This window comes from Onychostoma macrolepis, chromosome 14, assembly GCF_012432095.1.
Source record: "Onychostoma macrolepis isolate SWU-2019 chromosome 14, ASM1243209v1, whole genome shotgun sequence".
Classification (NCBI taxonomy): Eukaryota; Metazoa; Chordata; class Actinopteri; order Cypriniformes; family Cyprinidae; genus Onychostoma; species Onychostoma macrolepis.
The window spans coordinates 21,077,009-21,091,896 of record NC_081168.1 but is presented as its reverse complement, the minus strand read 5'-3'; the positions used below and the strand labels follow the sequence as shown (position 1 = coordinate 21,091,896).

At 37.4% G+C, this 14,888-nt stretch overlaps 1 protein-coding gene across 1 annotated transcript; it reads left to right on the top strand.

Moving 5' to 3' along the window:
* Positions 1-5,453: 5,453 nt before the first annotated feature.
* On the top strand, positions 5,454-7,183 carry nanos1 (nanos homolog 1). The gene has a single exon (XM_058798076.1). The coding sequence runs from the start codon at positions 5,480-5,482 to the stop codon at positions 6,329-6,331; it is 852 nt and encodes a 283-aa protein (XP_058654059.1). The 5' UTR covers positions 5,454-5,479; the 3' UTR covers positions 6,332-7,183.
* The last annotated feature ends 7,705 nt before the right edge of the window (positions 7,184-14,888 follow it).

Genomic DNA, 14,888 nt, shown 5'->3' with positions numbered 1-14,888 from the left:
GAATGAGAAATGCAGACCTTCACAGAGTGGATCAGGGATTAGCGACTATAAATATATTTTTAATGCTATATTGTTACTAAAATGGTAATTTGCCCTCATAATTTGGTCAATATCTTTTAATATTTGCTATAAAATGGGTAGGTTTAGGTTTGGGGGTAGGTTAAGGGATCTAAAAATTTAAATCACTTATCGATAAAATGAAGAAAAAAATGCATTGATACAAATATTTTAATGATATAACAGATTCGTAAATATTTAACGTTTTTTAGCTAATAATACATAGCCATTTTTATGTTTCAAAAGTTGAAATACGTCATGTATTTCATGTATGTATTTTTCAGCATCAATAAAAATGTACAAAAATGTACGTTTTGTGCTTGTAAACGTTACGTACTAATACCTACGTATAAACAATGAGACCAGGCTGAAATAGTGATCGCGTTATGGAGGATGAGATATTTCTGTTTACTTAGCTCAAATAGCACGCTTGGCCACGTTTGGCCAGACAAATGACCGATCCTGAGTGGTGACGTCACTTCACGCATTCTGCTGGCACGGTTCAGTACGGTTATTTGTCAAATATCATAATTTTTGACTGTCAGACAACAAAAAAGTGAAAAAAAATAAGAACTCTAGCAATGTCTTAGCATCCACCCAAAACACCCTAAAAATCTCTCAGAGTGTTTATTTGAACTTTGAGATCTCATCACAAACAGCATGCAACTCTGAAGTCAGCAAGTCATTGTGTGCAGTGTGCAAACATCTAAAAGGTAATCTTGAAACACTGCTCTGCACCTGTTGCCCTCTACATATGACACAACCCAAAATCTCAACCAGTACCAAATGGGTCAAAAGTCCAGACAATATAGTGCTCAATAAGAAAGAAAAGCCACTAAGCCGAGTGCAAATTTACACAAAGCACATCTTCTTCACCACTTTCCGCTCGGATAAGCAGTAAGGTACGGCATTCTATTGAATTCCCTCTTTAAATAGACTTAATCCTCGGCGCTGGCAGAGGTTCACAGAGCTCTCCTCCACTTTTAATTAGACGTACAGTGGCTGGTGATGGTAGCTGTGCTGGAGGAACCCAGTGTCCACATTCCTGAAGGAATATAATTAATCAGAATAGAGGAAGGCCTTTTGTACTACAGCGTGGTTGAGTGTGGCCTCTGCCCACGCTGTGGTAGGAAACGCTGCTATCGATAGAAATCTTACTCTTGCGTTCCTCCCTGCAGGGAATACTAATGGTCTTTGTCATTACAGATTCTTACTTTATTACTTAGAGGGTTGCTATAATGTTTTCCCCCGCCTCTCTCTCTCTCTAAAAGCCTCAGTTAGATGACCCTGAGTCAAACAATTCAAACAGGAATACTACAGCAATCTGAAATGCAGTTAGCTGTGTGATAAGTCACCACCGAGAAATGAGAGTGTTCTCACCTAACAATCATGACTCATAATTCCTGTATGCTTTGAAATCATAAATGAGTCATTCCTGTTCTGCAGTACAACTTAAACCAATTTTTATACCCACAACATTAAACCATTGATAACACAGATATCACAGAATATCATCAAATCTATTGCTAAAAACTGGAATTTCAATAAGAATGATGTCATAAACTGGCTTTACTTTTAAAGGAATACAAAATAAGGGTTCGTCACAGTGCACACAGCAGGGAGGAACGAGAATAACTCAAAATACAGTCTTTAATAAATCCAAAACAGACCAGGCAAGGCTGGGACACACAAGAACCGGGGAGTAACGAGTAGCTCAGACAAAAACTAACTGAACAGGCAGGAACTAAATACACACAACAGTTACTGATAATAACACACACCTAAACTGAATAACAGACAATCACACTCAACGACAGGAAGCAAACCAAATAAGGAAACAAGAGGCAGGAACACATGACACACACGACAGAGGACTGACAGTGTTCTTGATGACACAGGAAAATAAAATAATTAGCATAATAATATATGTGAATTAAATGTATGTGTGTGTGTGTGTGTCATTGAGAGAAAGGGAAAAACAAAGAAATACCTGGAATATTTCTTAATAAATTGACTTTAGGTTAAAATAAATAATTCAATAAATGTTGTAATATATAACCCTCCAATTTAGGTAACTATTAATAGGGGGGGGGAGTAATATTTCTTAATAAATTGCTAGTTTTTATGTTTGTAGCTAGTGCCATGGACAAAATGGCATGGCATCATAGTAAAAAAAAAAATAGAATTTAAATAAATAAATAAAAATTAACCCCTCTGTGCACTTAATTTTAAGGTGTCCTTGTTACACGTTACATGTACTTACTATTATAATAACAATAAATTATGCATAATTACATGCAAGTAACCCTAATCCTAACCCTAACCATATAGGAAGTACATGTAGTTAATTAATATCACTCAGTACTTAAATGTATAATTACACTGTAACAGGGACACCTTAAAATAAAGTGTAACCAAGAAGATTAAGTAATATAATTGCCATTCAAAATAAATACAAATAAACAGCTTGCTTCTTAATCTAGTTGTCTAATAAACTGGCATTGTATATTACAAAGATTGTTGGCACAAATTGCTTTAATTCCTCTTGGATGAAATTGTCTCCTAGATGCATAAATGTAATACAAATGTACAGTAAAATGAACAAGTACCGCAGTAACAAAGAAATACATGAAACATTCCGCATTGTAGGATTGACCTGGATGCTTTCATTAATGAATACTGCAATACACAGCTGTGCCCTGCGCTCTATTTCTGGCAGGGCCACAGTGTAAGTATGTTTACTGTATTGTTCTTAGGTCTTGTTATACAAGCTGCAGCACTCCAGAATACCCAATGACGTCATGCCAATTAGCTGCTCCTCTGAGCTCACACAGACCCCCAGTGGTCGGACTGAGCTACTGTATGTATCAGGTGTCTTGCCTTAAACGAAGTTTCTGCCTAATTAGAGGAGTACGTGATCTGTGAACATAATTTCCCATCTCTTGTAGGCAAGCTCTGAATCAATCATTTAATATAACCACACTTAATTTATTGCAGAGATGTTCTGTGACAGACACACTAGGCTATTATTAATGTCCGTGGGATGCAGAAATCAGCTGCTGTGCACCTGTGTCCCCAAATCATGGGGTCTCGAACAAAACACAAAAAATGCAAATTAGCCTTTTGTTTACCCAAAGATGAGTTAATTTGGCGAGACGCTCATTACATGTCTTTCTGGCCAGTGTGGGTTTTGGAGCGAGTCGGATCCAGGACAGCTCGTTGAGCCAAGAGCCTGTCGAATAATGACCCTCCACCATTGCAGCTTTTCACACAGAGGCAAGGCCACAGCAGGAGGAGCATAAAAGACCTGCAGGATCCAAGCAAATTTACTGACATCTGAGCTGGAGCCTTTTAGTTCTAAAAGACACACAATCCTGAATCTCATTCTAATTGCACTGGATGTACTGCAGGTCCTTATATCTAAATCACCGGTGCAGTTATTGTCTCCAAATCAGCATATATTGTTTTACATCATAATATTCACAACAGAGTACAATCAAAGTGGAATGGACCATATTTTCTGCTTATAATAACCCTCATGAGCTCTTTAAACATCTCAAAGAACCATATACATAACATTAGGTGTCAGCTCAATCATTTATGATAACTACTAATCTTATGGAAACTGATTATAAAAAGAAGTTCAATTGATAATTACGTGATGAAATAAAAATTCTGTCATCATTCACTCACCTGTATGCTTTTTACTCTTCTGCTGAACTAAAAGAAGATATTTTGAAAACTGTTGATAATCAAACAATCTGGATCCCAATGGCTTCCATTGTATTTTTTTTTTTTTTTTTTGCCCATATAATAGAAATAAATGGAAACCAAAACTGTTTAGCTACCAACATTCTTTTGACTTCCACAGAAGAAAGAAAATCATACAGGTTTTTGGGTGGTTTTAATAATGTCTCGAATGGGTTAAAGAAACATATTAACATTTTAGGACAAATAATCAATTATGGTAACACTTTACCGTGAGTTTCCTTTTAGCAATTACATTAGTTAACATGAACCAACAATATATTGTTAGCTAATGCATTAACTCCTTATTAACTTCTGTTAGTTAATGAATCTGCTCACATTAACTAATGGGACCTTACTGTAAAGTGTTACCTCTATTACTAGTATTCCTTAAAGTCATATTTCAATTCAAGTTTATTTGTTACATAGTTTCAAAGCAGCTTTACAGAAATTAGAACATGATAATATCATTCAGTAACTTAATATCACTCAAATTGAAAAAGTGAAATGTCAGAGAAAAACATGCTAAGCAACAGTAAAATCGACTCCATGTCTCTGGCCTGCAGGTGCGCGCATGGCATGTTTTCAAAGAACAAAGAGCCCATGTGCGCCCACGACCCTCTGTTTCTAATGACACACGTGTAATCTGATCGTGTCACGTAATCTTGAACACATACAAACTGCTGCTCCCCTCTTTGCACTGTAAAGCCTCACCAGTGCACACAAAGCCCAGTATCTCACACCAAAGAAAGAAGCTACTGTGACTGTGAGATGACACTGAGGCGAGAGAGGAAATCCAATGTAATAATGTATCATCGGTGAATAGACTGCAATGCATTTCCCTTCATATTTTGCCAGAGGAGTATTTGATATAGCTGAACGAGAGCTGAGTCTTCTTACATTATGCAGCCATAATTTGAAACACTTTTACTTTTAAGATTAAAGTAGCTTTGTTGTCATGTTAAAAAATGTAAAATAATGTATATGTGTAGTTTTGAAATAATTTTTAATAGTGTCTGAAACCTTTTTCCCCAACTGTAGAAAGATTTTCATATTATTTTATTATTTAAAAAAAAAAAATCTAATTAATCTAATCTATTTTTTTTTTTTTTAAGATTTTGTCAAAGACGGTGTGTTAACAAGTATGCATGACGCCATTTTGTTGTCATGTGACAAGAAAAACATACAACAGAGAAGACCCCTTTAGGCCCCCACCAATAGTTTTTTTTTTTTTTTTTTTTGCAATGAAAATATTTTAACATTTCTGTAACATTTTTGGAGTCGCTAAATAATATATTTTGTTGAAAAAGCATGCAACCAACATGCATACAAAGATTACTTTTCTAAGTATCAAGAACTTGTAAGTTGTTAAAATTCGAACACAACTGTATTGTCTCGAAAAAAAAAAAAAACATCTTGGACATGATTGTGCGTCATTGACCCTTAGAATTAAGAGAGAAAGGGAAAATGTGTGATATGAATAAAGCGTAATCTCTCACTAACGAGCACTTCTTGGCGTGTTTTGCCATCACAAAGCAGTGCCTGGTGTCATTCCACTGCAGTGAACAGTCGCTGGTCGTGCAGGAAGAAAACACGCTGTGGATCTGCTGCTCGGAAACTTGGTTTGAAAAAGAGCCCCGCCCTCCTCCTGCCTCTCCTGGAGCCTTATAACCAGATGCCTGTTCTTCAGACGCACATACCCAAGAAACGCTCCGGACTTGAGCACAGTTACGACCCCGGAGAGCAGACAGAAAGCAACCTGACGGAATATACGCAGTTCGCATTTGTTTGTTTTCCTCCGAGAAAAGCGTCTTGGCTGAGCGAAGAAGACATGGATTTTCTGAACCACAACTACTTGAGCGCGCGCACACCCTACGATTACACCTTCAATTTTTGGAATGACTATCTCGGCCTCTCCACGCTGGTCACCAAGAACAACAAGCACAGCGTCCCCCAGAGTCCCAACTCCATCACGGAGTCTCTGAAAGCCACTCTGGGCTTGGACGACAGCCCCCCGTGCCCGTGCGTAATCGCGGCCGGCGGCGACGGCGACAGCGGAGGACACCTGGACTCCTGCTGCTGCCCCCCGCCCGCCTCCATCTCCATCCTGGACCTGAAGGAGCGCTTCTCCATCCTGAGCCCCTTCCAGAACCAGGGCACGGGAGGGCTGCTGTCCTCCTCCCAGGAGCGGGAGATGGGCATCGGAGGGAGCTTCGCAGGTTTTGATCTGTTCGGCGTGGAGAGGAAGATGAGGAAACCGACAGCGCGCAATAAGCAGGAGCCCAAGATCTGCGTCTTCTGTCGGAATAACGGCGCGCCGGAGGAGGTGTACGGATCGCACGTCCTGAAAACCCCGGACGGGAGGGTGGTGTGCCCGATCCTGCGGGCGTACACTTGCCCCCTGTGCAGTGCCAACGGGGACAACGCGCACACAATAAAATACTGCCCTCTCTCCAAAGACCAGCCTGCCCAGAGAGTGCTGAAGGGAGGCAGAGCTGTGGGTGGTAAGCGAGTGAAAATCTTCTAAAAAAGACTCCTATAGACTTACATGTATTGCACTGAACATTTTCTTTCGGATGACTGTTCTGATTGACTGGCTTTCCGAGTCTTAACTACTAGGCAAACAAATAAGATGATATCAATGTTTTGTTAAACGGAGAAAAAAAAAGGAAAAAAAAAAATCTCTTATATTTTTATAGATACTTTATTTCCATAGTTTATTGCATACTTTATTCATAAAAAAGCTATTTTTTCCTTTTCACGCATAGGTTTTAGATGTTTATTCACGATTCATAGTCACGTTTTGTGTGAAATAAGATGTTATTTTTCTTTAAAATGGGAAAACGTGAATGTTGGCACCAGAGAAGTTGCTAATTCTGTTCAACTCAAGTATTTTCTTTACTGTAAGCTAAGCTTACACCTCGTTTTTGTCTTTAAACCAAAGTTTATTTTGCCATTAAGCGATTTTAAAGAATGTTCCACATGTCTTCATTTATGAACTTTAGTCCCATTCCGCTCTCTCTTGAAAGTCCACTCCGCAATTTCCTGATATTTGCCAGCACGGACGCGCAGAGCAACACAATAGAGGCTCTGTTGCGCGTTCATGTTGTCAGCATAACTTCATAATCGGCCAAATTATTTCCAACCCCACTGACAGAGCTGGGCATTTTACATTGCAGGGTCCATGTTACAGAAGTTACATTAGTAATATTAAGTGAATTTCCAGCAGCTCCAGAAAGCAGTGTTGCTCATTAGTGCGTAGCATAAACGCTGTAATGTAAAGTGTGACCGCAGGCTATTCTTCTGTATGAGGTGCCCTTTCAATGTTTACACCCCTAGTAAGGGGAACACACACTGGATGAAAAAATAAAAATAAAAATATCCTATGGGTGCCTCTCTTCAGCTCCATACAAAGTTCACCTTCTCCAAAACATCCTGGGTGAGCAAAGGGGAAAGGGAGAGGTTTATGACAAACAAACAAAGGGCCCACGGTGGAATATAGCACGTATGAATGTTCTTAATAAAAAAGCTTTTTTGTAAAAACAATGTATTTGCCCCTTTTTGCATTATGTACAAGAATAAACCCCCCAAAAAACAACAAAAAATGATGCAAACATATTGTGAATGTACAATTTGACACTTGCAGGACTGCACATTTCTGACAGTTATGTTTACCAAAGGAATTCAATTTTAATGAAGTAAGGAACATAGATTTGCTGTATTGTAAATAATTACCGAAAAATGGAAAATAATTAAGTGATGTCTATTCAGTATTTTACCATTTAAAAGTGACTTCAGAGGGAACTACCTCACCAAGATTTTGTACTTACATGTAAAATGTCAACAGCAGTTTATTAATATAGTGTACCATTTATAACAAGGGTTTATAATAGTATTTTTGATCTTTGTATAACATAATTGTATTTTTTTTTCAGTGCATTCTACGAACGAAAGTGAAATCCCAATAAGCTCTAAGCATTGTTTGCTAATAGGTGACAGCTGTACATAATATTAATGATAATGATGATGATATCATGCATTTTATGTTGTTGTTCAATGTGACGTTCTTGGTTCGTGAGAGAGAGACTGAGAATCAAATGTTGAAGACATCAGCCAATTTGCCACTTTTAACTGAGGTTTGTAATTAAATTAAAAGAGTAAAAAAAATAAACACTGTTGAATTTTCTTATTAATATTTTGTCACAATTTCCCTGTATGCTGCTGTGCAGAAATTAAAGAGATGAATTCACTAGATAAATAAACAGCTTATGAAATGGCTTAACTGGTGCTTTCATGTTGTCATCCCTACAATTGTGTTTAGCAGGCCTACATGAGCCTGTTTCATTGTCACAATCAGGGTCTTTGTGAATCCCACCTCATTCCCATCACCACTCAAGGCCTCTCTTCACCTACACAGGCCTTTCCTCTCTAAATGTTACAAAAACGAAAACAAAGAAAAGGAGAACAAAGGACGAGTTTCTCTGATCATTTTAAAAACCCATGAAATAAGAACTGGAGTTTTGAAGCATCTATAATGCTAGTGTACTCCTACAGGCTGGAATATACTAGAAGACGTTTATAAAATCTGAACAGGTTTTCAAGCACTAGTCATCAAACACTTGCCAACTTTTGTAAATGGTTACCGGGAAGTTGAGCATTGTTCACTAAACAACTGATGATCACACACTAATTCAGAACACAACAATCTCACAAAGTTGTATTCAAGCCTTAAAGGGATAGTTCACCCAAAAATGAAAATTCTGTCATTACTCACCCTCATGCCGTTCCAAACCCGTGAGACCTTCGTTCATCTTCGGAACACAAATTAAGATATTTCTGATGAAATCTGAGCGCTTTCTGACCCTGCATAGACAGCAAAGCAACTTACACATTCAAGTCCCTAAGGTAGTAAGGGCATCTTAAAAAATAGTCCATGTGACATCAGGGGTTCAACTGTAATGTTATGAGAATACATTTTGCGCATAAGGTAAACAAAAACCACGACTTTAATCAACAATATCTTCTCTTCCATTTTTTATAAAACTGTCAAAGTTTCTAATTTTAAAATCACAAAAGCACCTGACTCACGTCACCCATGAGAGTGACGTCATCAGGCAACCTCTGATCCTCTCAGAAAGGGTGTCCGTGAGAGGACAGAGGGCCTGTCCACATCTTTCCTTCCATCCCTCTCCCTTTTTCCCCTTTCTCGTCTCATTCAGACACACACACAGCTGAGACACTTCATTAAAAATGGATAAATACAAAGTGCAATAGGGATTTATATTACAGCAGACAGTTGCAGAGAAGCCCGGTGGGTATGGCATCTCACACACACACACACGAATGTCTGGATAACAGCTTTTATTCCCCTGTTACTGCAGCCCATTTTCAATGCAGCAGGAGGATTTTCATAATTAAGTTAGTTCCACCATTTATACCGAGAGTCTCATATGATTTTAGCCAGAACAATGGAGAAGGAAAGATGGTTTTTATTACAACAGAGCCTTGAACTTGCTCCCCTTTGATTTCTCTTCTAGACATTTATGGATTAATGGAAGGTTTTGCACTCATGTCATGTTTTTAAATGTACTCCGTGTGTGTTATTCGAGACTTGAGACCACATACCGATCATCTTAGCAAAGTAGCATTTGAACAACATTAAAATTATTACACTCTATTAAACTTTCTTGATCTGGCTGCATGTTTGATTCTTTCAATATATTTCTTTATTATTATTATTCAACCATCAAAACAAGGCCTGATTAATTTTTACTCTCTTAGCTTCTGAAAACATTTAGCTCCAAACATTATTTGGACACTTAACTTAGCTTAAAAAGTATGCATGTCATTTCATTACATTAAAAATAAAACTGTATTTAGCAATTTGCCATTTATTTTAAAGAAAAAAAAATGTACAAGCTTTACAAAACATTTAAGGTCATGGAAAAAATGGAAGTAGCAACAATATTGTCTTTATTTTGATGTACATTAGAGTGAAATGGATAATTTAAAAAAAATGGAATTTGGTTTTATCCACTGGTCATTGATTAGATGGAGGCAGACCTGCATATCGAGGGGTGAGAACCAGAAGGGCGTAAGTGACATTTCACCAACTTTACAGGAGAGCTAAAACAAAAATTTTACCAAAGTTTGATCTGACTTTGTGTACTGATTTCAATTGTTTATAATACAAATTTTTACACTCATTGATGACAGTACTTTTGCCAGTAGAAAGAGCTCATTAAGAACTTCCATTTGATGTACAGTATATATATATATATATATATATCCATTTCACCCAAAATGTCACTAATGCCCTTCTGGTTCTCACCCCTCGATACGAGCTTGCAGTCAACTGTAAGAAAAGGAGCAGGGTTTACTGTAAGTTTAATAAATGATTGAAAATGTTGATGATATTTTAATTAAAAATTATGAGGTCAAGAAAAGTGAAACACATGCATGAATAAATCATGCACAATGAAATGAATAACATGCATTTAGAAAATATATGTCATATCAAATTGAACAAAAATGATTTTTTGGATTAAAAAAACAGTAGACATAATGTTCAAAAACTGTTTAAAGCAAGTCAAAGAACTGATTTCTCTCATGATTAAAAAATAAATAAAATCACATTGACACCAGTTGGTTAACCGTAATTGCAAAAATGGTTAAAGTTACATTTATTCTGAGAAAAGCTCTAGAAGCATTTGTTTTGTTATCTAATGCAAAGGCATTCATGCATTTTTAATTGCGGCTCCACATAAAACGTCTCCAAATGCCCTTTGGAGCCATTGAAACGTTCACATTCAGTATTTCAGAATGCAAAGTAGTCTAACAGATGGGATGGTATCTATCACAGCAGTGTGAAGACAGGACCCTCAACCCATAGTACAGTAAAAGGGAAGTGATGTGACCCCATTCACAAGGAACAACTTAGAAAAAGTCAGGTGTATTTCATACAAAACCAGCTTTGACAGGACCTCCTAACCTGGTGGAAGTGCAAGTGGTTGTACATGGTAATCAGGGGTGTGACCTCCGTGCTAACCGGGTCTGTCTGCATGGTATCCGGCCCTGCTTGAGCGTCCCGGGCTCTCTTAGACTTGGCAGCGGGCCAGCCAGATGCACTCTGCCCTCATACTGCACTGCTGTCTCCCGTCAAACGGAAACTTCCAGGGCTTTTGAACAGAATGGAAACATATGTCGGGATCACATGACTTACAGCGGCTGCATATATGTGGCTGATGTTTTGGATCAGGTTTGAGATCTCGCTCCAAGAGTTTTTTGGGTGGATGAGCTTGGTTTTAAAGCTCGGTTCGAGCCAGTTTCTAGGGCACAGGGGTTAACTAGACTTCCTCTGCTTTTCTCTGAGATTAAAGCACATAGCTGTCATAACCTATTTCAGCAGCCACTGAGCTGACATGTTTTGCTATACGGTATAACACAATAACAGGAATTCTTCTTCAGGAGGAAAGGTCTATGCGGTCTTTAAGTCAGAATGCTTTAACTTGAACTCGTAAGTAACTAAAATGAGTTTTCCTCTCAGTGGCCACCAAATGATTTCCCATGAGTCTTCGTTTCACTCTGCGGTCGCAAATACACAACAAATGAGGTGACCCGTGATCCACGGAGCCAAAGCCTCTGCATGCTTCTACAACTTTCAAAATCATTCTGTGTTGCATTGTAGTTTTTCCAGAAAGTTGTCAACACACGCACTTCTGAAAGGTAATGTAACTAGCTAGTCAAGCAGATTTAGCATGTACCTGTGATTTGCGTGGATGTAGAGTGAAATGGATTATGTGACCCTGGCAAAAGTCAGTCTTGTGGTCACTTTCCCTCTAATTTTGGAGAGCCTGCTGGCTGATGGGGCGAAGACATCGAAGGAAAGAAGAAAAATTAGTAAAATGAAGAAATGGGAGTAAAATTATTTTAAAAGATGTTTTAAAATAAATAAAAAAATGTTTATTCTCACAAATACTTAATTTATTTAATCAAAAATACACTAAAACATGAAATATTGTGAAATATTATTAGAATTTAAGTTTTAATATACTTAAAATGTAATTTATTCCTCTGATAGCAAAGCTAAATTTTAAGTAGCCTGATTAATAAAGATAAAAAAGTCACTGGTAACTATGTAAACTGTGGTACTGCACTGCCCTGCAGGGGGCGTCCTGCAGCGTTAGCACACTGGCAAGTAAAAATCCTTTAGAAACAGATTGTTTTGTATTCTCTCTCTCTCTCACACACACATACACACACAAACACACACACACACACACACACATATATATATATATATATATATATATATATATATATTTGTTTATTTATTTTTTACTACTTCAGGTTTAGGCAGTCAGTAAAGAGGAATCAAATGAATAGATGGGATGGAAATCAGCCCATGCATGTGTGTGTATATACCATAGTAAACTCTTTCCTTCTTGTAGCTCTGCTTTTGATTCCAATCAGCTGTGGCCTGCCGTGAGATCAGACGAATCAGAGGTAAATACATATTTCTGCTTTGATGTTTGGCTACAAAGAGGCCCGACTCGTACACGTTGTTCCAGAGCAATCAGATGCTTTCCAGGTTCATTATCAAACAGAAAGCCTGAATATCACACTACTGCCCATTATACACTAATGACGTTTGGCAGAGCAAGAATGACTGTGTCTCTGGTTTCTGTTTGTGTCCCTCCTTCAAATGCTAGATTTATCATCCAGCAAGCAAAAAAACATAAATCTGAACACTAGAAAGAAACAATAATACACTTCTCATTCAAGTTCATATCACAAACAGACAAGTTATGAGCCTGTAACACAGTTAGGGGTTTGTTCAAATCACTAACCATTATGCACAATAGTTATAGTGCTTAGAAATTATTTAATATTTATTTATAATACAACTAATTACAGTTTGATGTCTCTTTTCCTTTCCAGGCTTATGCAAATTGTGCTAATGAAGAGCTCAACTCAATGTTTTGATTCTCTCTCACTGTGCAGATGCTTAAAGCAATATTTGGGTTCAGTACAAGTTAAACCAATTTTCTTTCAGTTAATTTATACTTGTCCCTCCTTTTCTGTAAAATAATACTAATAATAAAAAAATATGAGTTACTGTAAGACACTTACAATGGAAGTCATAATGGGGTTAATTCCATTTTAAATAAATAAATTAAAAAAAAAACTAAAATACTCACTGTTTCAACAGAATATAGTTATTTATTTAATTGTATTGAATCCAGAATGTTCCTTTAAATAGAAGTTGAAGTTCTTTTACTGGACTATATAACTTTTGGTCACTGGGTTCTGGAATGTTCCCACTGAGCGAACGAAAACTGCAATCCCATGTGGTTGTGGTTTGGGCTCTGGGTTGCTCGCTGAGGATGGAGGAAATTACTGCAGCTTCCTGCAATATGGTGCCACCAGGTACACTGAACACACACACACACACACACACACGCACACACACGCATGGTAATAAATATAGTTTATGTGTAAGTTAAATGAAGTCTTCAAGTAGAGCACACAAACCACACACACGCATTCAGCATAACTGAACAGAACAGCCTTGAAAACACACACAAACAGAAGCACACAGTGCGGAAACACACACTTCCCACATAATTGTACCCTTTGCAGGCTGCAAGAGCACAACACATTCTACTGATATACTCGCAAAAATGTCTTTCTTACTGTGCCTTCAGTGAAACTAACACACACACATATACTTTTTTGGATTTGTAATGGGATGGTAATTGGTTTTATATTGTTCTACGTTGGTACTGTTCTTTGTGAGCCTGGGTAAAATAATTTGCATGAATAAATTTGCATTAATGTTCTTAGCGGACACTTTTTTTACCAAAGCCGCTTACAGTAAAACACACAAATCATGTTAACTACCTAGTTCCACAACAGAAAGTTGAAAATACAGAAAACTTAATAAGACAGGCCTTAAATGGCAATGAGAAGACTATTACAACCTCAAATTTCCTAACATCAAACTGATGATCATCCAGTTTTTCACTAAATAAATATGCAGCCAGGGTGCTGTTGTCTATGAAGTGCATGAATTGAATCACATCTATAAATTCACCAGTAGATTCATACTGTTTTGCACGCTAGCAGTCTTTCAGTTGACTTGGGTTTTTAGAAAATCCTTCGCATTGGATTCAAAGATGGAGCTCTCCCGCCCTCTAGTGTTACTACTGGGGTAAGAAAAAAATACATAGGGCTAGTAAAGACCACATTGAAAATCTACTGTATATAAATAATCTACAGTATATAATATACATACAATAATATGCCTATATAAAATGGAAGTAAACAGTTTTGAGATGTTGAAATATCCAAAATATAAATATTTAAAGCTATGAGGTAAAAACAAAAAAAACAAAAAAATATATGATTCAGCACTACCTCTAGGTCACTAAATAAATTTATGACATTGATAATGGTGTTCTTTCTTTCCTTGAAATATTTCCTGTTCTCTGAAACATTCATAAATTACTCTAGGCAACATGGATCATCATGTTTTGCACACAAACTTGGAGTCCATGCCAGCTCCAGCCTTGCTAAAGCTTATACTAATGCATTCTGAAAATAAATTCTAATTTAAACTCAGTTAATTAAACTGCGAATTATTACACTGGCAATAAAAAAGTATATGATAGTAAAATAAAAATGTATGTATAGGCCTAACTATATTCACTGTGCTCAGTGCATATCAATAAAAGCTTGACTGTACATCAACTCCTGTAACAGCAGATGTCACTGTTGCGCAAGTCTTACAAAAGACTGAAACACCTTTTGTCGTTCGGATTAATAATGTGTCATTCATAATAGTTCTTCTGTCAAGGACATGTTTTATTGCCAAATCAGGATTCATTTTAAGGAATTCAAGTCCACCAAAATCCTGCAACTAGAAACATCTTGGAATTTAAAGCATCCTCAGGGTCATGCGCCTGTCGAGAGCAGCAGGTAAAGCGCAGTAGTCAACCTCACCTGACATATTCATATTAGAGGTGTGTGTGGGGGGGGGGGGGGGCAATAATGGATAATCCAATAATACTTACCTCCTGCAT